General features: G+C 38.0%; 1 protein-coding gene across 6 annotated transcripts in view; it reads right to left on the bottom strand.

Annotated features, from left to right (window-relative positions):
• KCNQ5 (potassium voltage-gated channel subfamily Q member 5) overlaps positions 1-23444 on the bottom strand; it is a 528440-nt gene that overhangs the window by 123676 nt on the left and 381320 nt on the right. For all 6 annotated transcript variants that reach the window (XM_086707225.1, XM_025926156.2, XM_086707224.1 and 3 more), the window contains exon 3: positions 19728-19854. In XM_086707225.1, the coding sequence (XP_086563351.1) occupies positions 19728-19854 (127 nt within the window). The remainder of the gene's footprint in view (positions 1-19727; positions 19855-23444) is intronic.

Genomic DNA, 23444 nt, shown 5'->3' with positions numbered 1-23444 from the left:
GTTCTGCCATTTACTAGCTTTGTCACCACTTATCTCTTGGGTCTGGTTTCCATATCTTCAAAATGAGATGCACTGAAGTGGAAAGTAGCAAGGATACTTTCTAAGTCCAAGTTTCTATAATCAAAGTGATAGTCTTAGCTGGGACATTAAATGGTTGGGTGACGATGCATCAGTAGGACTATTTTGGAAATGATTGTTTCTTAGATTAAATATTAAGGCAATTCACTCATTCAAGGACTATTTTATTTTATTTATTAAAAAAATTTTTTTACATTTTATTTATTTTTGATAGAGAGAGACAGAGCACAAGTGGGGAAGGGGCAGAAAGAGAGGGAGACACAGAATCCGAAGCAAGCTCCAGGCTCTGAGCTGTCAGCACAGAGCCCAATGTGGGACTCGAACCCAGGAACCATGAGATTATGACCTGAGCCAAAGCCAGACGCTCAACTGACTGAGCCACCCAGGCACCCCTATTAGTCTTTATTTCAAAAGTACATGGAAATTTAAAACTATATATCATATATCTGTTTCTCTTTAAAATTTTTTTTTAATGTTTATTTATTTTTGAGAGAGAGAGACAGAGTGCGAGCGGGAGAGGGGCAGAGAGAGAGGGAGACACAGAATCCGAAGCAGGGTCCAGGCTCTGAGCTGTCAGCATAGAGCCTGAGGCGGGGCTCGAACTCACGAACCGCGAGATCATGACCTGAGCTGGTCGAACACTCAACTGATTGAGCCACCCAGGTGCCCCCAAGCACTAGTTTATCCAACAAAGAATTTTTATTGCATGTCTGCTGTGAGCCATGCTCTGGGGATAGAACAGTGAATAAAACAGAAAACTTTGCTGCCCTCAGGTGCTTATGTTCTATTGGGGTAGGCTGACATTAAACCAATAAATAAGTACAGAATCCAATGCCAGGTAGTGACAAAGGCTCTTGAGAAATAATAAACAGGGAAAGGGGCGGAGTCACAGGGGAGGAGGGGGTGCTTTCTCAGCTGGGAAGGTTAGAGAAGACTTCTCTGAGGAGATGACAGTTGAACCCAGATCTAGAGAAGTGAAGGGCTGACCATGACAATATTTAGGAAGAAGTATTCCAGGCAGAAAATACAAAGACCTTGAGGCAGAAGCATGGTCCATGTGTCCAAGGGGAGGTAAGAAGGTCAACTTAATTTGAGTGGAGTGAGGGGGAGAGTGAGCCCTGGCCAGATCATGGTGACTTTGGTGAGGGCTTTAGATATCCCTAGAGGTGTGATGGGTTTGGGGCAGAAGAGTTCAGGATCAGGTTTGTATTTTTTTTTTAATTTTTTTTTTCAACGTTTATTTATTTTTGGGACAGAGAGAGACAGAGCATGAACGGGGGAGGAGCAGAGAGAGAGGGAGACACAGAATCGGAAACAGGCTCCAGGCTCCGAGCCATCAGCCCAGAGCCTGATGCGGGGTTCGAACTCACGGACCGCGAGATCATGACCTGGCTGAAGCCGGACGCTTAACCGACTGCGCCACCCAGGCGCCCCGGATCAGGTTTGTATTTTACAAGACTACTTTGGTTGCTTTTGGGAAACAGATCAAGATGGGGCTGGATGGCAAGAGTGGAAGTCAGAGGCCAGTTAATAAGCCACCTGATGGTCTGGACAAAGGGGAGGGCAGCTTTAGAGGAGCAAAGTTAAAGTGAGGAGGAGCTGAGAAGGAGTGGGATGTGGGACAAGTTGTGAAGGCTGGGATGTCAAGACTTGCTGAAGTATTGATTGTGGGTTGTGACATAAAGAAGGGAAGCGGAGGGTGACTTCTGGGTTTCTGGCCTGAGCAACTGGATGAATGAAGTGCTATTTACTGAGCTGGGGGAATACTGCAGTTGGGTGGGTGGGTAGCAGAAAGGAGCGCCATTTGAGGGGTAGAATGAACAGTTCAGTTTTGGCCTTGTTAATTTTGAGATGCCCTCTAGACATCTGGTAGACAGTGGGTGAATCTGGAGTTGAGAGAGAAAGCAGGTCTGCAGAGTCAGGCAGTAGATGTGTGTGTGTGTGTGTGTGTGTGTGTGTGAGCGTGCATATGTGCATGCACATGTGTTTTATGCTACAGGACTAATCTCCAATAATAGTAATATACTGAAACTATTGCTTCAGAGTGCGATCACAAACATTTAATTTCAGATGTGGGGTACACATTGGGGGATATAAAGAAGCTGTGTTTCTGTATTTATAAAACATGAAAGAAGCATTTGTCCTCTGAGAATCACGGTAATGAGTAGGAGGCAAACACATCCTATTCAAGGCACACTGTAGTATCTTAGGTAAATTACCTAGGTGTAATCCCATCAGTCCTCAGTACATCAAAAGATGAAAAGTCATGTGTATTTCATATTCAGAACATGTTTTAGGGCAATGACATGATGGCTTTATATTATATTTCTTGATACAGAGAGTACAAGAAAGGCTTTTAGAAGCAGCAATTTCCCACATTGACATCCTCAGATGTTTAAAACGTTCTCCTAGGGGCGCCTGAGTGGCTCAGTCGGTTGGGCGTCCGACTTCGGCTCAGGTCATGATCTTGCGGTCCGTGAGTTCGAGCCCCGCGTCGGGCTCTGTGCTGACAGCTCAGAGCCTGGAGCCTGTTTCAGATTCTGTGTCTCCCTCTCTCTCTGACCTTCCCCCATTCATGCTCTGTCTCTCTCTGTCTCAAAAATGAATAAACGTTAAAAAAATAAATAAATAAAACGTTCTCCTAGCACCTATTTTCATATATACCAAATGGTTCCGCAGTCAGTTTCAATTCAACAGAGCCCCATACCAGTATTTGACTACAGGTCTAAAAAAAGATTTGGATTCCCACCAGTGAATGATCAAAGTTGAAACTTTTACTGGAAATCCCCTAACATCCTATGATGAAATCCAATGCTTAGATATCTCGTTCAGAGTCATAGCCTGAATGTTTATATATCAGTCAAACAATGCCATTACAGGTTTAAATTTACAGAGTAAAAACAAAACTCCTAACTTTCAATGCTTTCCACTTACCCTAAGCAGTTGAATGATACTGGCTCTTTGAAATCTTGGCAGCCGGTTACGGTTAGTATTGGGATATGTAATCTTTCCTTGAGAAACTTGATATCTATTTTCAGATGACATGCAGGTTATGATTAATCATCACCTACTACTAAAGTTTTTGAAAGGATATCTTCAGGAAGTTCTTTGAATACACTGTGCTATTTGGGTTTTGCAGATGGAGATGCCATTTCAGCTAAAATGTCACTAAGCAAAGGACACCTATGGATGGCAATTCATTCTAAGTATTATCTGGGGAAATTGAGAATTACCTGGTACACCTGGCTCTCTTAATCTTTTTCAATACACAATCTCTTATTTTTAGAAATAAGAAATGGATAAAGTTTAGGCTTCTGGATAATCCTTAGGGATAAACACTGGGGTGTGAAAATGGACTTTTCCTTCTGTGAAGAATGAAAAGAGTGGTTTAAAGGAGTGAATTTGAGTAAATACATGCCACAAATAGATACCTGGCACTCATTATACTTGGTGCCATGTGCAGATCTATTCTATCCATCTATCTGTATTTTTAGGAGGTCAATAACCAAATAGATCTTGTTTAATTACACATATAAGTTCCATCTTTAATTATAAAATCCTGGCCAAGTTTGCCCTCATTGGCGGTAGATAAAGGAAAGTTTTAAGACCTTTAAAATTTCACATTTGCTTTTGTGTGTTACTGCTTGTGAACCTTACATAGTATATTGCAGTTTTAAAGGAAAGAAACAGTGTCCCAGAGAGGCTTGTGTAAGATAATACAATGTTACTTCCAGAGACAGGATTAGAATTCATGGCAACCGACTCTGCAAACTGTAGCTCAGACTGGGAAACATATTGCCTCATAACAAATCCTAACACTATGAGGAAAAATCCTACTTTGGACTCAGTTTCTTTTCATTATCAATTCTTTTCCTACCATCATGAGCTTTTTGAATAAAACACGCTCTGTTTAAAGGAGAACAAAAAACAAGGTTTACTGAAAACATGTGGTGATACAACCTAGGAATCCTTTATAAAGAGGATGGAGAAGGTCTGACAGAGTTCAATACCATTCGGAAGCCGGACATTTTCCCACAAACTAAGTATGGGGAAGTATCAAGAAAATGTAAGTAAAAAATAGTTTCAGATGTGCACATTTGAACACTATGATTGGTAAATACTCCAGAAAACCACAGAAACCTGATAAGAGATGGATTCTTAAGTCAGACGTTGGCAAACGTCCTGAGGATTAGCATCAGTACTTTGATCTCCAAATTCCAAACACAGATTCGGAGTCTGTGGTAGGGGCTAAAATCAAATACTTAAAGCGTTTTTGCAAAAGGCAGGAGTAAAAATATTGAGAAAAAGGCAGCATGGGAATAGAAGAGCCTTCTGTAAAGGAGCCTACAATTTTATAAGTAGGCAAAATAAGCACTTTATTTAAAAATGTCATCATGTTCATGTGACCAAGTGAAAGTAGGGAACTGAAGCAATTAGACAAAAAAATGCAGGCAAAAATAATTCTTCTGAAAACTCCTGATAGCTGAGGCAAAGGTGCTATGTTCTATCTTTCATTGTTTAGATAATTGCCACACATTTTTTTCTTTATTTCTTCATATTGTTCTTTTTACACTGTGTATGTGGGTACAATGGGGCTTGAGGTTCTGCATGTGAATATCTACTAGTTGGCAAGTTTTTAAATTTTTTATTCACTTAATACACATTTATTGTGGTCAGAAACTGCTAGAATCTGAGTATATAATAATAAAGGGCATGGATGGGGCATGGAGGAGGTGGTCAAGACAGACACCTTTTTTGCCCATACAGGGGTGAAAGGACACTTGGCATAGAAGACACTGAATGGAGAGACCACAATCTCGGATGATGGATATTATGATAGGAGAAATATAAGGAACCTAGTTATGTGGCCAGAAAGCCCTCCTGGGGGCAACATAGGTGAAACCATAATTAATAACCAGTCAAAAACAAAGCTACAAACCCCGTCTTATTTAACCCAACACCCTTTAGGCACCATAACACAACCATTTCTGCAATAATCACATCTATAGAGCTCTAGTCTCAAAAAGTTCCTGGTGTGGTTCCTTCTCCTCCTCTTTTAAAATAAAATTTATTCTTAAGATACATACACTTTCAACCCCTAAAAGTTTAGTTTTGAGAAAGACAATTTAAGAAAAAACAATCAACAAAAACATACAGAGAGGTCTTACCAAGTTGATTTTTTTTTCTGATTATATTTATCACTTCCAGGATTGATGAGAATACAATGAATCCATTACTATTATGATTCAGTTTACTATCCCTAACAGTTGAGTATTTATTATGTGCCAGGCACTTAGCTAAGTACATTGCATGCACTACCTCATTTAATCGTCTTGAGCAATCTTTTTGAGAAGATACAACTAAAATTCCAAGTTTAAGATTAAAGAATTATATGGAGAACACATTAAAGCAAATCGCAGATGACCTTTTAGAATAGGGCTTTATTAAGAGAGTTAAAAATGCTATATGTTATGTTATTTCAGTCTAGGATTGTGGGCATTCATGTGAAAATCCTATGGAAAGTTATCGTTGGCATTGTCCTTCTTTGCAATGATAAAAATGTTTTGAGTGGGTGTGAGATCTTGCACAACTGCACATTATATGAACCAACTGACCCTGATACTGCTATGCAATGATAATGACAATAAACATTTACACTGTGCTTACTATGTGTAGGCAACAATTCTTTCTACTTAGTTTTGAATAGTTAATATATATATATATGGTTTAAGTATGAAAATGATACAAAGAAGTGAAAAAGAGAGGAAAGCCAAAAAACAAACTCTTACCTATTGAGAACAAACTGATGGTCACTAGAGGGGAGGTGGGCGGGGGATGGGTGAAATAGGGGATGGGGATTAAGGGTGCACTTGTTGTGAGGAGCCCTGGGTGTCTTGTGGAAGTGTGAAAGGACTATATCGTACACCTGAGAACAATATTATGCTGTATGTCAACTGACTGCAATTTAATAAAAAACGTGGGACACCTGGGTGGCTCAGTTGGTTAAGCGTCTGACTTTGGCTCAGGTCATGATCTCAGTTTGGGAGTTCGAGCCCTGCATTGGGCTCTGTGCTGACAGCTTAGAGACTGGAGCCTGCCTCAAATTCTATGTCTCTCTTTGCTCCTCCCCTGCTCATGCTCTGTCTCTCTCTCCTTCAAAAGTAAATAATAACATTAAAATTTTTTTTTAAATAAAAACTTAAAAACAAAAAAGAAGTAAATGACGAGAAATCTAATTTCTTCCACCCCAGCGCCATTCACTTTGTTCCTACTCATTCTTCTGATGTTGCTTTATACAGATAAAAGCAATGTGAATATAGACTCTTTATTTTTTTTACACCAAAAGTGACATACTCTATATGCTATATTACAATTTTTTTTTTTTTACTTAATGTATCTTGGATCCTTCTATAGCAATACAGAAAGACCTTCCTTTTTGCATTCTTTGTTTATTCAGCTATACTGAACATGTCCTATACATTGATGGAAATATTAAGAAGTAGAATTCCTGGGTCAGAGAGTAAATGTTATGTAATTTTAGTAAATATTGACACTTTTCCATAAGAGTGATACCAGTCTGCACTCCTGTGGAGTATCAGGGCCTGTTTACTCATAGTCTAACTAAAAATGATTGTGGTCAGATTTTGGATTTTTTCCAACCTGACAGGTTAGGATAAGATTGAGTATGTTTAGGAGTCATATATGTATTTATTTTTTTGTGAACTATCTGTTCGTGTTCATTTCCTTTCTTTTATTTTCTACTGGGTTGTTGGGCTTTTCTTCTGGATTTCAGCAGCTCCTATACAGTTTAGGATGATTAACTGTCTCTGATAGAAGTTGTAAATATTTTCCCACATTTGTCTTTTGATTTTGCTTGTTGTTTGTTTTCTTTTGTTTTATCATGCAGTATTCTTTAATCTTATGTGGCCTAATTTTATCAATTAGTAATTTTCATCTGGCTTAAGTTTATCAATATTTTCCTCTACAGCTTCTTTATTTTTTTAAAAAAATTTAAATGGTTTTTTATTTTTGGAAGAGAGAGAGAGAGAAAGCATGAGTGGGGAAGGGGCAGAGAGAGACACACACAGAATCTGAAGCAGGCCCCAGGCTCTGAGCTGTCAGCACAGAGCCCAACACTTGGCTGAACTCAGGAACCATGAGATCGTGACCTGAGCCGAAGTTGGACGCTTAAACCGACTGAGCCATCCAGATGCCCCTATGACTTCTTTATTTTTAGTTATAGTTAGAAAAGCCTTCTTGGTTCCAAGGTCACAAGAGAATTTACCCATTTCTGCATCCAGTATTTTTGGGTCTTATTTAATGTAAACCATTGATTTATTTGTAGGTTATCTTGATATATGATGAGATAAATATAGATCCAACCTGAACTTTTCCCCAATGAGTAATTAGTTGTTCCAACATTGGTTCTGACCAGAATGAGGATGAAGTTGAAATTCACGAATTTGGCCACATGGGGTAGTTACTAACTTTTGACTTTTTTGTTAGTTATAATGTAAGATCTACTGGGACACATTAAGCAGGGTTTGGGAGGAAAAGCAGAGTCTTAGAGAATAGGTTTAAGAACAGGGGGATTTTCAAAACGTTTGGGATCAGGGAGGACTAATGACCTCTTTTTACATCCTCTTAGGACCATGAATAAGGGCTCCAACTTACCATAAAGCACCATTGGGCCTTGGTGGCAATTTTAAACATTTTATTCTGTGGGAGTCATCCTTCGAGGCTGTCATGTGATTATATACATCCTTTAGCAGGCAAACATAATTATTATTGGTCTCAATAAAGTTTACTTGGATATGGACTTTCTGCAGCGTAAAGTTAGATTTAAATAGTGGTGCTTCAGGACTTTGTACAGCATTGGCTTTTAACATTAATTGCTCTCTCAATACTTCATCTATGTAAACGTCAAATTTATATTAATTTGCCAGAGAATGAAGAACTCCTCCTTAATAGGCTCTATTTTCATTTGTTTCTTGACCCAAATGGTTAAACATGAATTTCAGAAACTCTGCTTATTAAAATAATTTTTATAGAAAAACAGACAAAGCAGAAACATACATTTTCTATGAAAATAAAAAATGTCATTGAAGTCAGCATAGATGTAATTTACTGCCATGGAATAGCCTAGGCATTTCTGTATTTTAAAAGGAACGGCCATCCTCTGGAAAACAGTTTGGATGTTTCTGATAAAGTTAAACATACACTTACCATATGACCCTCTAATCCTACTCCTGGATGTTTACCCTAGAGAAATTAAAAGTTATGTTCATACAAAAAACTTCTACATGAACATTCATAGCAGGTTTATTTATAATAGCCAAAATCTACAAACAATCCAAATGATCTTTTACATGAAAATGGACAAAATGTGGTACATCCATATCATGGAATACCATTCAACAAGAAAAAGAAATGAACAACTTGGAACTAGATCATTTGGAAATGATCTATCCAATGATTTGGATAGATCTCAAGAGCATTATTGGTTAATAAGCATAGGCCTGCAGTTTAGTTCATACACTATATCGACATCAACTTTCTGGTTTTGATAATTGTAATACACTTATATAAGATATTATTATTGGGGGAAGCTGGGTAAAGGGTACGGATACATGGGAACTCTATGTGCTGTTTTTGCAATTTCTAAGTAAGTATGAAGTTATTTCAAAATAAAAAGTTGAAAAAAAGGCCAGATCTTAGAAAGATGACAGTTGACAGAAGGAACTGCACCTTTTTATGATACTAACATCTCTTTTGTTTTAGACTTCATATTAGTAAATGTCTCCCATGGGGTTTGGGGAGATTTGGGGGTAGGAATCAGACCTCATCGCATGGTTTATTTATTTGTTCCTATGCCACATGCGGGTTGTGTAGAGAGACAATGTGGTGTCATAGCAAGAAGTCAGAATTTGATATGAGTAAATCTCTTCCTTCTTTTTTTTTTTATTCTCTTGCTTATATGCTGTGTGATCCTTGATAAGTCCCTTATTCTAAGTTTCTGTTTTTTGGTATATAAAAAGTATATAAAATAGGGATCATAATCTCTTCCAACTTCAATAAGATTATTATGAATTATATGAGATAGTCTATAAGCATGATTACAACTTAAACCATGAAATTTTATTCCTGTTCATATAACACCAGGTACCACAACTCTTAATTTCCTGTTATTTTTCTCTTCAAAGGAAGATTTCTTATCTAAATACAGCTCTAAAACTATTGTCTCTTTTTTAATGTGCATATAGGAAATAGAGAATGGATGGACTAGCATGGACACAGACACAGTGAATTAGTGGAAAAATAAACAAAAGTAAAAAATGAAGCAAAATCTCACTCATCTTTTGTTTCAAGGAAGGCTGTAAGTTGTGCATTTAACTCAATATAGTTCTTTCTTTTAACCCAGAAGGAGCACAGAGGGGAATTATGCACGATTTTCTCTCTTATTTAACAACAGTCCTTATGTTTTATTTCTGACAAAAAAGATGGTTCTGCAGAATTTTCAACTGGAACCCTTCCTTATGTTTCAAAGTAAGAAAAAACAATTAGTCTCTTGTTAATTGTGGTCAGTAGAATTAGGATCATCTGTCACAGCATCAGACACCAACTAGAACATACTGAAAATTTGGACCCCAAAAAGAAGCTAATCTATATAACATGGTCTCTCACCAACCTGTTAATGAATTCATTTTTTCCTGCACCTTCATTATTCTTCCATGTGTAGATTAAATGGATTATACTGTAATTAAATTTGACTCTTGCAAGAGGCAGTGCTTTAGAGCAGTGAGCTATAGGGAGGCTGGCATTCTATTCCTAGCTTCACTGCTAACTTAAGGGCCGAGCACAAAGCACCCCCACTTCCCGGAGCCTCAATTTTTTTCTATCTATGGAGGGAGATAAACAATGTTTCAGAGGAACATGGTGCTGCTTTATGAGCTCTATATTCTAATTGAGCTCCAAATTCCTTTATAGAAAGGTACTCTTTGAAGAATTAAAGATGCATTTATATTGTTGTTGTGACTCTTAATAGGAATAAAGCTTTAAAATCTAATTTTAAAAGCCTCCTACTGCACAGTACATTATCCACGTTCTTAAATACTGCAATCAGCTGTGCGCTGAGCTGCTCTGTGCTATTTATTAAAAAAAAAAAAAAAAGCAGCACCACGAAGATATACTGTAGAACATTTTTAAAGCCATGTGCAGTGGTTTTAACTGCAGGACTTCCTCTGAAGTTAATGGGACTCATACTGGCAAATTTCAAGCACCACTTTGAAAATTTACCCCATAGTGATAGTTTAATGCTTCTTATTGATCATAAGTCTTTAGATAACATCTCAAGGCAAAAAGGGACAATGTCTCAAAGGAAATAAATAATCTTTAATGAAATAAATCTGCATTGCAACCATCATAACTAAGAGTCTGCAGCAGAGTCCTTTGGGAAGCAGACCCTTGGGGACCGCTCATTGGTGATAGTTACCAGTGGGGCCATAAAAGACCTTCCATCACATTCTCCTAATTCCAGTTGCTCATAGAAGATAACATATTTTCTCTTAATTTTGAAATTTCATGTTTCTAAGGGTAGATATGTTATGGATACATGGAAAAGTCAGAGGGAATAGATTTATATTCTGAATAAATAATAATTTGTATATTGCTGATAACAAGTTCGAACAGTTACAGATGACTATGAAACCCTGAGACTTATATACTTTTCACTGCCTGATAAAATTTTTTTTTTCTTGTTTTTTTCAACCCAAATATTCACCATTAGGCCTGTCATCAAGCTACTGGATGCTTGCTAGGGCCCCATCTCAGGAAGCTGTCCTGTATCAGGCAACTATTATATGGCCTCAAATGGCCTACATGGTTTTCAGGGTGTGACTGTCCCTCTTTCGTTTCCTACTACTTGCCCACTGCTCACTGAACTCCAGCCATAATGACCTTATGTCTCTTCCTTAGATAAGCTGTTGGGTCACAAGAATATTGCAGTTATTATTCCCTGGCCTGGAAAATCTGTGCTTAAATCTCACGAATGGCTCCTTTTTAATATTCAGGTTAACTTGAGTGTCCATTCCTTAGAAAGACTCTCTTGGACCACCTAGTCTCTCTGCCCCTAATCTCTCTGTTTTATTTTTTTCATTGCAATTATCTCTAGTTGATACTACCTTGTTTTTCAAAAATATGTTTGCATAGGATTTTTCTCCATCCACTGGAATATTACTCTACAAGGAGGCCATGGGCCATTTGGCACAACATAGCCTCCCAGCATAGAGAACCATGCTTGGACATGGTAGGTGTTGTATAAATGTTTGTTGAATGACTGAGCTCAAAACCTTGGGTATCTTTTGCTTCTTTGTCTCATATAATCAATCATGATATTCTATATCCTTCTTACCGTGACAACTTCTACCTCCATCACCTTTTCTCTGTATCAGCATAATTAGTCTCCCTCCTACTGGTTCTGCCCTTTTCTAAGGACAAAGGAGACCATACTTGCACAGTCAGGGACTATGTTTTAGTCATCTTTGTGTCTTTAGCACCAAAGATCATGTTTGGCACATAAGTGCTCTGTGAATGAATTTCACAGATACAGTGTACAATACTATGTACATACAGTACAGTACAATACAGTACTATGATAGTACTATGTACTATCATCATAACTAGTGCCTTCCTTAATACCCATCACCCATCTAGCCCATCCCCCACCCGCCTCCCTCCATCAACCCTCAGTGTGTTCTCTTTTGTTAAGAGTCTCTTATGGTTTATTCCTCTCTCTCTTTCCCCCCTCTTCCCATATGTTTATCTGTTTTGTTTCTTAAATTCCACATATAAGTGAAATCATATAGTATTTGTCTTTCTCTGACTGACTTATTTTGCTTAGTGTCATATATTCTAGCTCCATCCACATTGTTGCCAATGGCAAGATTTCAGTTTTTTCTGAGTAATATTCCATCATATATATATATATATATACATATATACATATATACAAGCACCACATCTTCTTTATCCATTCATCAGTTGATGGACATTTGGGCTCTTTCCATAGTTTGGATAGTTAGGCTGTTGTTGATAATGCTGCTATAAACGTTGGGGTGCAGATACCCTTTCGAATCTGTATTTTTGTATCCTTTGGGTAAATACCTAGTACTGTAATTGCTGGATCATGGGGTAGTTCTATTTTTACCTTTTTGAGGAACCTCCATAGTGTTCTCCAGGGTGGCACACCAGTTTTCACTCCCACCAATAGTGCAAGAGAGTTTCCTTTTCTCCGCATCTTCACCAACACCTGTTGTTTCTTGTGTTGTTAATTTTAGCCATTCTGACAGGTATGAAGTGGTATCTCATCATGGTTTTGATTGGTATTTCCCTGATGATGTATGATGTTGAGCGTCTTTTCATACGTCTGTTAGCATCTGGATGCCTTTGGAAAAGTGTCTATGTCTTCTGCCCATTTCTTAATTGAATTATTTGTTTTTCTGGGTGTTGAGTTTGGTAAGTGCTTTATAGATTTTGGATACTAACCCTTTATCAGATATGCCATTTGCAGATATCTTCTCCCACTCCACAGGCTGCCTTTTAGTTTTGTTGAATGTTTCTTTCACTGTGCAGAAATTTTTTATATTGATGAAGTCCCAATTGTTCATGTTTGCTTATGTTTCCCTTGCCTTTGGTGACATGTTGAGTAAGAAGTTTCTCTCACCGAAGTCAAAGAGATTGCTGCCTGTGTTCTCCTCTACAATTTTGATGACTTCCTGTTTCACATTTAGGTCTTTCATCTATTTTGAGTTTACTTTTGTGTGTGGTGTGAGAAAGTGGTCCAGTTTCATTCTTTTGTATGTTGCTGTCCAGTTTTCCCAACACCATTTGTTGAAGAGACTTTTTTTCCGCTGGATATTCTTTCCTGCTTTGTCAAAGATTAGTTGGCCATATATTTGTGGGTCCATTTCTGGGTTTTCTGTTCTGTTCCATTGATCTACGTGTCTCTTCTTGTGCCAGCACCATACTGTCTTGATCAGCACAGCCTTGTAATACAGCTTGAAATCCAGAATCGTGATGCCTCTCGCTTTGCTTTCTTTTTCATGATTGCTTTGGCTATTCGGGGTCTTTTGTGGTTCCATACAAATTTTATGATTCTTTGTTCTAGATCTGTGAAAAATACTGGTGATATTTTAGTATATGTGCTGCCGAAGTGAGCACAATACTGGTGATATTTTGATAGGGATTGCATTAAATGTCTATGGGTAGTGTAAACATTTTAACAGTGTTTGTTCTTCCGATGCATCAGCATGGAATGTTTTGCCACTTCTTTGTGTCCTCTTCAATTTCTTTCACAAGTGTTCTATTTTTCAGCGTACATATCTTTTAACTCTTTGGTCAGGTTTATTCTTAGTTATCTTATTGTTTTTGGTGCAATTACAAGTGGGTTTGATTCCTTGATTTCTTTTTCTGCTGCTTCATTATTGGTGTATAGAAATGCAACGGATTTCTGCTGTTGATTTTTACATCCTACAACTTTGCTGAGTTCATGTATTAGTTCTAGCAATTTTTTGGTGGAGTCTTTAGGGTTTTCTACATAGAGTATCATGTTGTCTGCAAATAGTGAATGTTTGACTTTCTCCTTGTATATTTGGATGCCTTTTATTTCTTTTTTGTTGTCTGATTGCTGAGGCTAAGACTTCCAGTATTATGTTAAATAATCATGGTGAGAGTGGATATCCCTGTCTTGTTCCTGACTGTAGAGGAAAGGCTCTCAGTTGGGAAATAATCTTTAGGTATTCATTTCCAACTAAGGGCATTCTCTATATGGTTAAGTCATATCAGCTAATCAAGCCACCTTATAAGTTCAAATTTGTGTACTAAGTCAACAACTATCTGTTTAGACAAGTCTCTCAGTAGTCTACTAACCTTAACAAACATGAGAAGGCATTTCTGGGAGTAAGATCACTTACTCTGGAGATATCCCCAATTAGGAAATACCCAGAGAACTTTATGATAACATTGCTTAAAAAAATATGCAATTTTATACAAGGCAAGTAAGTCTATTTTAGAGACCCATTTCCCTTTTAGGTTAGAAAGCTGCAATAGATAACCTGATTTAGTTGATATAATAAGGCTGATATGTAAGGCCAATACTGCAATTCATGCTGTTTTCTAAAGCCAGGCTTCTCATTCAAAGATCTTAGATTACTAATGATGAACATAAAAGTATCAGATTCTTTGTCTGTAAGTTGATGACAGTGGACAAGTTTCAATTATATTTAATTTTAGGGGCACTTGGGTGACTCAGTTGGTTAAGCTCAGTTGGTTAAGCTCTTGATTTCAGCTCAGGCCATGATCTCATGGTTTGTGGGTATGAACCCTGTTTTGGGCTCTGCACTGACAGCACGGAGCCTGCATGGGATTCTCTCTCTCCCTTTCCCTCTGCAACCTCTTCAAAATAAATAAATAAACTTAAAAATTAATGTAAAAATACTAATAAACTTAAATAAGAGCAATTTTCTTACAGTTGGGTAGTGTGGTTCAATGAGAAATACTCATTGTCTTGGAACCTGGCACATGACTCCTAAAACCCTTGGAATTTCTGGAATGATAAGTGTCTTTTTATGCTAATTAGATGACTGGTACCTGGGGGGTGGTGGTGGTGGGGGTGTCCCTAGGTAAATTCAAGATGATGCCTGGTTACCAGAAAGACCGAATCATGATTAGAGAGTTGGAACTTTTAGCCTTATCCTCCAGACATCTGGGAAGGGAACAGGGTCTAAAGATTGAATTTAATGACCAATAGCCAACGTTTAATAAATTATGTCTATGTAATGAAAGCTCCATGAAAATATCTAAACCATGGGGTTCAGAAAGCTTCCAGATTGGTGAACACACCGAGGTGTTGGGAGGGTGGCATGCCTGTAGAGGTCATGGAAACTCCATGTTAGCCATTCCCTTGCCCCAAGTACCTTACCCTATGCATCTCTTCCACTTGGCTGTTCCTGAATATATTTTTTATAATAAACTGATAACAGTAAGCAAAGCATTTTCCTGAATTCTGGGAGTTGTTCCTCATAAATCCTCATTTATGAAATAGAATATTATAATACCTATGTAGAATTAAATAAGACAATATTTATAGAATGCTTAGTGCAGTACCTAGCATACAGCAAATCTCAATAAATATCATTTATCAACTAGAAGGATTGAAATGACGTTAGTATTCTGTGATCAATTAATCAGAGTTTAATTGTTCTCAGATGGTCCAGCCAATCATATGGAAAGAGTCTAAAGGAGTTTCAATGCTTAGAAGTAAAGAGTAGTAGCAGAAGAGTAAATGACTGACAGAAAATAATCTGAGAGAACAGAATTTCTCCTAAAGGACAGGAAAGATTGGAAGATAGAGAAAATGATGCAATTCAAGAGCATGTCTCTTAGAACAAAAGATGGGGAAGGAGGAGAAATGGAAAATGATGTTTCAAATCTTCAGTTTAGAAGCCAGTGACAGTTCTGGGAGTCTCTGATAAAACTTTTGAACACATTAGCAGCTTATGTTGCCTTTTAATAAGATGAACTCACAGATATATTAGAGTGGCCTTGGCTGTGTGGTTAATTTTAATAAGGGCTTCAATTTGGTTTTAGCCAAAGAAGAAACTGGTTATTTTTTTCTCATTAAAAAAAATGCACTTGTTGACATTTTCCTGAGTGACTGTTATCTCATGTCAAAAACGTATATGCCCAATTCATGCGGGAAACATCTGTGCTGTGGTTTGCCTTTTTTGTCCCCTTGTGGAAATATTAATGCTGAAGGAAAACTGTTAAAATAGCAAGAAGAAATCAACTTATATTTAGCATCAAATACAGACCCAAGATTAATAACAGGCTGGTATTTTCTGCTTCCCTGAGACATACTGCAAGACCAAGAAATATGGCTCTGTTATATATGTCTTTAGAAAGAGTCACCAGGGAATCCAAAAAAGCCACTGTTAGAAGTAATTTGTTGGCTTCCTGACACATCAGGCTCATTATTGTGATCTAAGTACCAGCCTTTGGTACTATTTGCAATTTTCAGGGAGGTCATTAATGAAAGCAGGAAAAAAAAAAGAATGACTATGAAATTAGTCTTTGAGTGTATTTCACACATTCTCAATACTGAGGCCACTGATTGGTGGTTGAATGCAGAGAACTCATAAAGCAGCCAGTCTAGATAAGTGAAAGGGCATCTTGGGGTAGTTATCCCAAAATATACTTGACTCTCCAAATTGGTAATGCACTGATTATTGCCTACAACTATACACATGTTATTTCAAAAGAGTCTTAGAGGATGTAAATTGAACGCACAGGTATAAGGAAGAATTTTGCAATACAAGATAAAATTTTTACCAGTTTTCAAAGCAAACTCCCCAAACCAAGAAGAGATAAATCAATATAGTAATGAAAGAAAGCACTTAATTTTTAAAAAATTGAATAAACTTTTTCTTCCCTTTGGTTATACTTGTTTAAAATATATTGTTCAAACACAAGTATATGATGACTTTGTAATTTAAAATGTTCTTCATTCTGCCTAGAATGCAGGGCTGGAGGGGGTAGGCAGTTTAGGAGGGGGAAGTTCCAGTCTTTGGGAATTAGCCTGTGGGGCCTCTAGCCACTCCAAATACTATCAGTTGATCTCTCAGACTCAAAACTATATGAGGTCCACTAGCTGACCACTGCAGTAGCTTCAGTCTGTTTCCAACTGGAAAGAACAACATTGATGTGCCTACAGAAAGGATTTCCCATGTTGAAGGCATAGCCAGGCTACCACAGTTTTTTCTGTATCCTTTTCTGGAATGCTCAAGACTGCTGAAAACATTTGGGCATGTATTTAGCGTGTGCAGGGTAATCAACTCTTACAAATACATGGAGCCTTGAGAGATATTAGCTACATTTGCAAACTCAGAATAGTTTTCACAGATGAGAGACCCCATTTCTTTCTTCCTTTCTTTTTTTTTTTTCATTTTGCCATGGTAAATTAGGTTGAACAAGGGAATTACAGGGCTCACTTTACATTGCACTTTATCATTTTATCAGTGGTATCAATCATTTTTATGCACCTATTAAACAGGCCTAGAATGGGTTTCTACAGTCACCTGCCACAGCCTGCTGCCTTCAGGCAGATGACATTTGGTTCCTCTGTGTAGATTAAATTTTACTGACATCATACGAAGATCCACATTTCAACATGCTCCACTATTACATCAATTCAGCTGGGCCACAATAAGCCCAAAGGTGATTAGGATATTAAGATTACAGATATCCTGACATCAGTTTTAGAGCCACATATTTTTTTTTTTTAAAGATATTCTATCATGACCACGAAGATCTGAGACAGGAAGAGACAGATTAAAGGACTAAGATGTACTGAGGTATCCAAAGCTGAAAACAGCTATCAAAAGGCAGCAGGCATCTGGGAAAGGACTTTCTTTTTAGCTTGCAGGCCAGAAATACATCGGCATTGCCTCTGGAATTGGAACAAAGCCAATTTTTAATTGGTTTTAAAATCTGGAATGAAACATTCCTTCAGTCATCCATGAACCGACCTCATCCTGTAGAAGCTGAGTGAATCTTGGCCAACCATCTGCCTTGTGAATTGTTTTGTTTGGGGCCCTTATAGGACAGAAAGTACTTGTGCAATAGTTTCACACCAAGTTAAAGTCCTTCATGATGTTTCTGGAGCAGAGAACTGAAAAAGAGAAAAGTCTCTGGAGAGAAAAATCAAATGCCTTCACTGATATGCCTGGGGGCTGGGTAATTTCTACCTACTTTCCTCCATATCTTAGCATAATGGCTTCCAGAAAGGAGTAAAGCCATTTCTCGCAGAAGACAGGCAGCTGGACAAGTAGACTGCAGTAGTGAAAGCCAAACCAGGTATTTTAAGATAGGTTTCATTTAACATTTTACTGGATTCACTACTGTAATTCCAGTGCTTCACACACAACCGAATTTCCATAAATTTCGGTTAAATGAATGGTGACTCTTTTGAAACAAGCATACTCTGAAATTAACTCAGTGGCAAAGAGCATATGGACAGCCTACCTTTTCTCCCATCCCCAGGACAGTGCTCCATCTATACAGCAAGGCTGGAAGAAAGGATTCTTCTTAACAGTGCCCAAGGATGAGCAGATACTTTCTCCAAGACCTGCCTAAGTCCATTGTGCCATTAGTGCAGGGAACAGGGGGAAAGGAGGAGACTAAGAAGATTAATCAACAATTCCTGAAACCTCAAATAAAATGGAAAACTAGCTGTCGATGAAGAAGATAGTATAAACAAGCTCATAAATAAAAACCTACTTCCTCAGATGGGAAGTAGTTGAAGTAAGTAAGCCTCACCAAGAACTTTTAGTATTTGGATCTGAATGGCTGCCAAAGAAGTGGGAAGGAAAAAAGAGTAAGAAAACCAAATGTAGCTTTTATACAACAACAACAACAACAACAACAACAACAACAACAACAACAGGTTTTATATCTAGGGTTTTTTTCCCCCAAAGGAAGAACATTCTATTTTTAAAAAATAAGCTATAGTCTTCAAAAATGTCAATGTCCTACAAGACAAAGAATGGCTGAGGAGCTATTCTAGATGGAAGGACACTAGAGAGACAGGACAGCTGAGTGCAGTGTTTCATCATAGACTGGATCCAGCACGGGAGAGGAAAGCATGCTATAAAGAACATAATTAGGTCAGCTGATACAACTGGAATACAATCAGCAGATTAGGTAAAGTATTAATGTTCAATTTATGGAGGGTTATGTAAAAGAATATCCTTATTCTTAGGAAATCCACACCAAAATATTTGGGGATAAAGGGCTGTGATGTAGGCAATTTACTTAAAATTTGAAAATTGAGATATAATTGAATAAGTTTTCAATCTTATGGTATACTTTTAAATATATTCCTGGGAGTTGCCAGATCCTAAGTCCAGACTGCTGTATGACATCTTCATGAAAATGTATAATTTCAGGCTGGTACCCAGGTGATGGGATCCCTCTGAAACCACAGGAGCTAGAGAGCTGAAAAGAAGTGGTATTTATTTAGGGACTGCATTGTGGGGGAACTCAAATTTAACAGGGTAAAACACTTTATCAGGTCTAAAGTTGCCCATACATAAAGTAAGCCATACTTGTAATCATCCTTGAGGCATGCTAATTGAGATGCTTTATCAGGACTAATACATTGCTATCCACTCCAGTTTGTCAAGAGCATAAAAGGGGTATTGCTCATATTGTAAAGAAAAAAGGGGGCTTTATACATACTGAAATCAATGCTTCCCTAATTCAAGACAATACTGGAGAACCATACATTTCACTGTAACTTAACTGGATATAAGTGAATAGTCTAGAGCCAGACCACTTGCCTCAAACTCCCAACTCCACCACTTTCTTTCACTTCTCTTTGTCTCAGTTTCTTCATTTGTAAAATGGAGATAATAAAAATACTTACCTCATAGTGTTATGGTTAGGATTAAGTGAGTCAATGCTTTTAAAACACAAAGTCCCTGACCCACAGTAAATGTTCCATGAATGTTATCTTTTAATATTGATTAAATATTGCAATAAAGAAAAAAAAGGATGCAGTGTTGTAAATCCATATCTAGGACTTTGATATTCACCTATAACACAGAAGGGCTTTCGGGCAAATCTCAGTCTTCCTTGCCATCCTCTATACCGACAACAGCAACCTGCAGACCAGATTCGAATGATGAACTCCAAACCAAAGACGACAATCATCACGAACTCCTAAGACATGAAATAAGACATGTTAGAGAGAGGCATTATGGAGCAAACCAGAGCAAGAAGCTCCATGGGCATTTCTGGACACTTAGACATTTGCTATAAAACATATAGTTGTTAATCACTAACGTTAACATTCCCTCTAAACCCAGAGCACATCTGAACCTCACACTGTCTGTACTTCTACCTTGGAATGCTAGTCCTATGCAAGTTCCTAATACTGCAAATTTAGGAGTTGGTTTTAATACTAAACGGGCAGGCTGAATTATAGATCTTCCCTGTGTGGAATATACAGTGTAACTGACTTAGTTACCTGGTAGCATGCGAGATACTTGAAATGAAAGAGGGGACCCTGAAAACACAGCTTTACACTTGTACAAAAAACAGACCTTCATTTTGCTGCAAGAAATGATATAATACCTTAGCCCTTAAGAATTGCTCTTATAGAAAAGGAAATAAACATTTAGAAGTATACTGAGTTCTTTTGTTATGATGTCAAAATCTTCTTATTAGACAGAAAGTTCCAAAAGCATTACTGTGTGTGTGACACATATATTCTTTGCCTGAAATGAGACCCTGAATCCTCCAGATCTGAAGCTTGTTAATTTTTATGTTGCCTTTTGGTGAAGATGCCCAGAAAATAACACCTGCTCCAGCAAAAGGACTGACATTATTTAGGAACAGTTGTGAATGAGCCCTGGGGAAAGGCCAACTAAAGTGGCTCATTAAGTAGTGGGTCATAGAATGAGAAGCCAAATAGAATTTGTTAAGAATAAAGCATCTCTGGAGCAAGCTTATCATAGTCACTGTGTTGTCCCTTTAGAGGGATAGGTAGGCACTGAGTTTATTGAAATTTATTTTCTTTAAAAAAATAATTCCATTTCTTGTTCTTTAAAAAAATTTTTTAATGTCTTTATTTTTTTTTGAAGGAGAGACAGAGACAGAACATGAGTGGGGGAGGAGCAGAGAGAGAGGGAGACACAGTATTCGAAGCAGGCTCCAGGCTCTAAGCTGTCAGCACAGAGCCCGACTGGGAGCTCGAACCCACAAACTGTGAGCTAATGACCTGAGCTGAAGCCGTACGCTCAACTGGCTCACCCACGTGCCCCTTCCCTTTCTTGTTTTTAAACAAGGGCTGACTTAGCATTTATCATGCAGGACAATGTTTACTAATTGATTTTTATTATAGTTAATTAATTATAAAAGTGATAAGTAGTCTTTATTAAAACATTCAAACATCACAGACATATAGAGCATAGAGAGTAAAGGTCCTAATCTCCCACCCCATGTCCCAAGATAAAAACTGTTACTAAATTTAGAAAAATGGCATTTTTGTTGTTTCAGGCAAATGTCTCTAGTTAGTGCATGTGATAATATGTTGCACTTTTGCAAAGCTTAGTAGAGATATATCATTCTATCCTTCTGTTATTTTGCACTAAGTGACCCACTAATATTTCTCATGATGAAGAATAAATCTCCAATATCATCACTGCTTACAGTGACTTAAAACTACTTACAGAATAAATCTCCAAAGATGATTTTATGCACAGATAACCGAAACTATGGTTAACATACACTCATTAATGATATGAGGGTTTCATTTTATTTTGGTTTTGCGTATATATCTAGGTAGTTGAATCTATTCCTTCACTAAGACGGACAAAGTGCCAGATCACCTATATTTAATCCAGCACATCTTTCCACATAAAGAAAACATGCTGAGAGGCCTAAGATGCCCATGAAGCCCAATCTAGTTTTCATGGCAGGTCAGCTTTTTTTAAATCCCTGCCTCTAGCTCCTACTTGTGCCAAGAAGTCCAGCATGCCACTGGGGAGAGGTCATATAATAAGGGATACCCAAGAGAGTCCTGAATGTAGCTTGAGCAACTAAGCACATCATGCAATGAATTTTTTTCTTAAAATTTTTTTAATTGTTTATTTATTTTTGAGAGAGAGACAGGGCACGAACAGGGGAGGGAAAGACAGAGAGGGAGACACAGAATCTGAAGCAGGCTCCAGGCTCTGAGCTGCCAGCACAGAGCCTGATGTAGGGCTTGAACTCATGAACCGTGAGATCATGACCTGAGCCAAAGTCAGACGCTTAACCTACTGAGCCACTCAGGCACCCCATGAATTTTCTTTTTCATAGCAACAGACGAAACCAATAGATGTGTGGCCATTGTTCTAAAGTAAGGTAGACCATCACTGTACCATTTCTATGTTGCACTGAGGCAGGATAAATTATATCTACAAGTTCTTAACTCATGGCCCCTTGTTCAGGAATATTGCTTGCTGCTTTTTTTTTTTTTTTTTTAAGAGGTTAGGGGAAAAATCCTTCATTTCCAAATAAGCAAGAGGAAGTTGTAACTGGACTTTACCACAGGGTCACAATTTCTGCCTTGGGGTAAGTAACACTAGGGTCAGAATTCTCCTCTCCTTACTAGGCAATTACTTAGTGTTCTCTATAGGGGATAAAATTTCTAATCCTTGAGTAAGCAGCAGTGGGAGAGCTCAGCGGATGACTATGGGGCATTTCTTTCAGGTCCAGAGCTACAGGCTGTGGGAAATGTTCTTTCCCAAGGACCTGGGGCTTATGTAATAGGGAACAAAAGCATGAAAACCACTTTGACCAAATTCCGTCTATTGGTTCCTGAAATATACACTTTACTGCAATTATAAGGAACAAAATGCTATTGAGTCAGAGAAGGGAGGGCATCCCAAATCTGACAGGTGGGGAATAGATCTGTCAACATGCTGTGTACTGGTATTCATCTTGCACAAGTGAAACTTTGTACCCTTTGACCAACATCTCCCCTTTCCCCCTACCTCTTCAGTCCTCAGTAATCACTATTCCACTCTCTGCTTGTATGAGTCTGACATTTTTAGATTCAACATATAAGTGAGATAATACAGTATTAGTCTCTCACTGCCCCTCCCCCATTTAAGCTCTGCCTCTCTGTCTCTCTGTCTCTGCATCTCTCTCAAAAATAAATAAACATTGGGGCGCTTGGGTGGCTCAGTCGGTTAAGCGTCCGACTTCGGCTCAGGTCATGATCTCGCGGTCCGTGAGTTTGAGCCCCGCGTCGGGCTCTGTGCTGACAGCTCAGAGCCTGGAGCCTGCTTCCGATTCTGTGTCTCCCTTTCTCTCTGCCCTTCCCCACTCACACCCTCTCTCTCTGAAAAATAAACATTAAAAAAAATAAAAAAAAATCATTGCACAGACCTATGTCAAGAAGCTGCTTATGTTTTCTTCTAGCAGTTTTATAGTTTCAGGGCTTACATTTAAGTATTTCATTCATTTTGAGTTGATTTTTGTATATAGAGTGAGAAAAGGATCCAATTTCATTCTTCTGCATGTGGATATACAGTTTTCCCATTCATGGTAAAAACTCTTAGCAAGTTAGGAATAGAGGTTTACTATATTATTTGATAAGTAGCATCTACATAAACCAAGTAGCATCTACAAAAACCTATAGCTAATGTCATACTAATGGTGGAAGACTGAATCCTTTACCCTAAAATCAAGAAACAAGGCAAGATATTAGTTTCATCACTTTCATTCAACATAGTTGAGAAATACAGTCACTGCAGTAAGGT

This window comes from Puma concolor, chromosome B2 (assembly GCF_028749965.1).
Source record: "Puma concolor isolate L17-30 chromosome B2, mPumCon1.1.hap2, whole genome shotgun sequence".
Classification (NCBI taxonomy): domain Eukaryota; kingdom Metazoa; phylum Chordata; class Mammalia; order Carnivora; family Felidae; genus Puma; species Puma concolor.
This window is presented reverse-complemented; position numbering and strand designations above follow the sequence as displayed.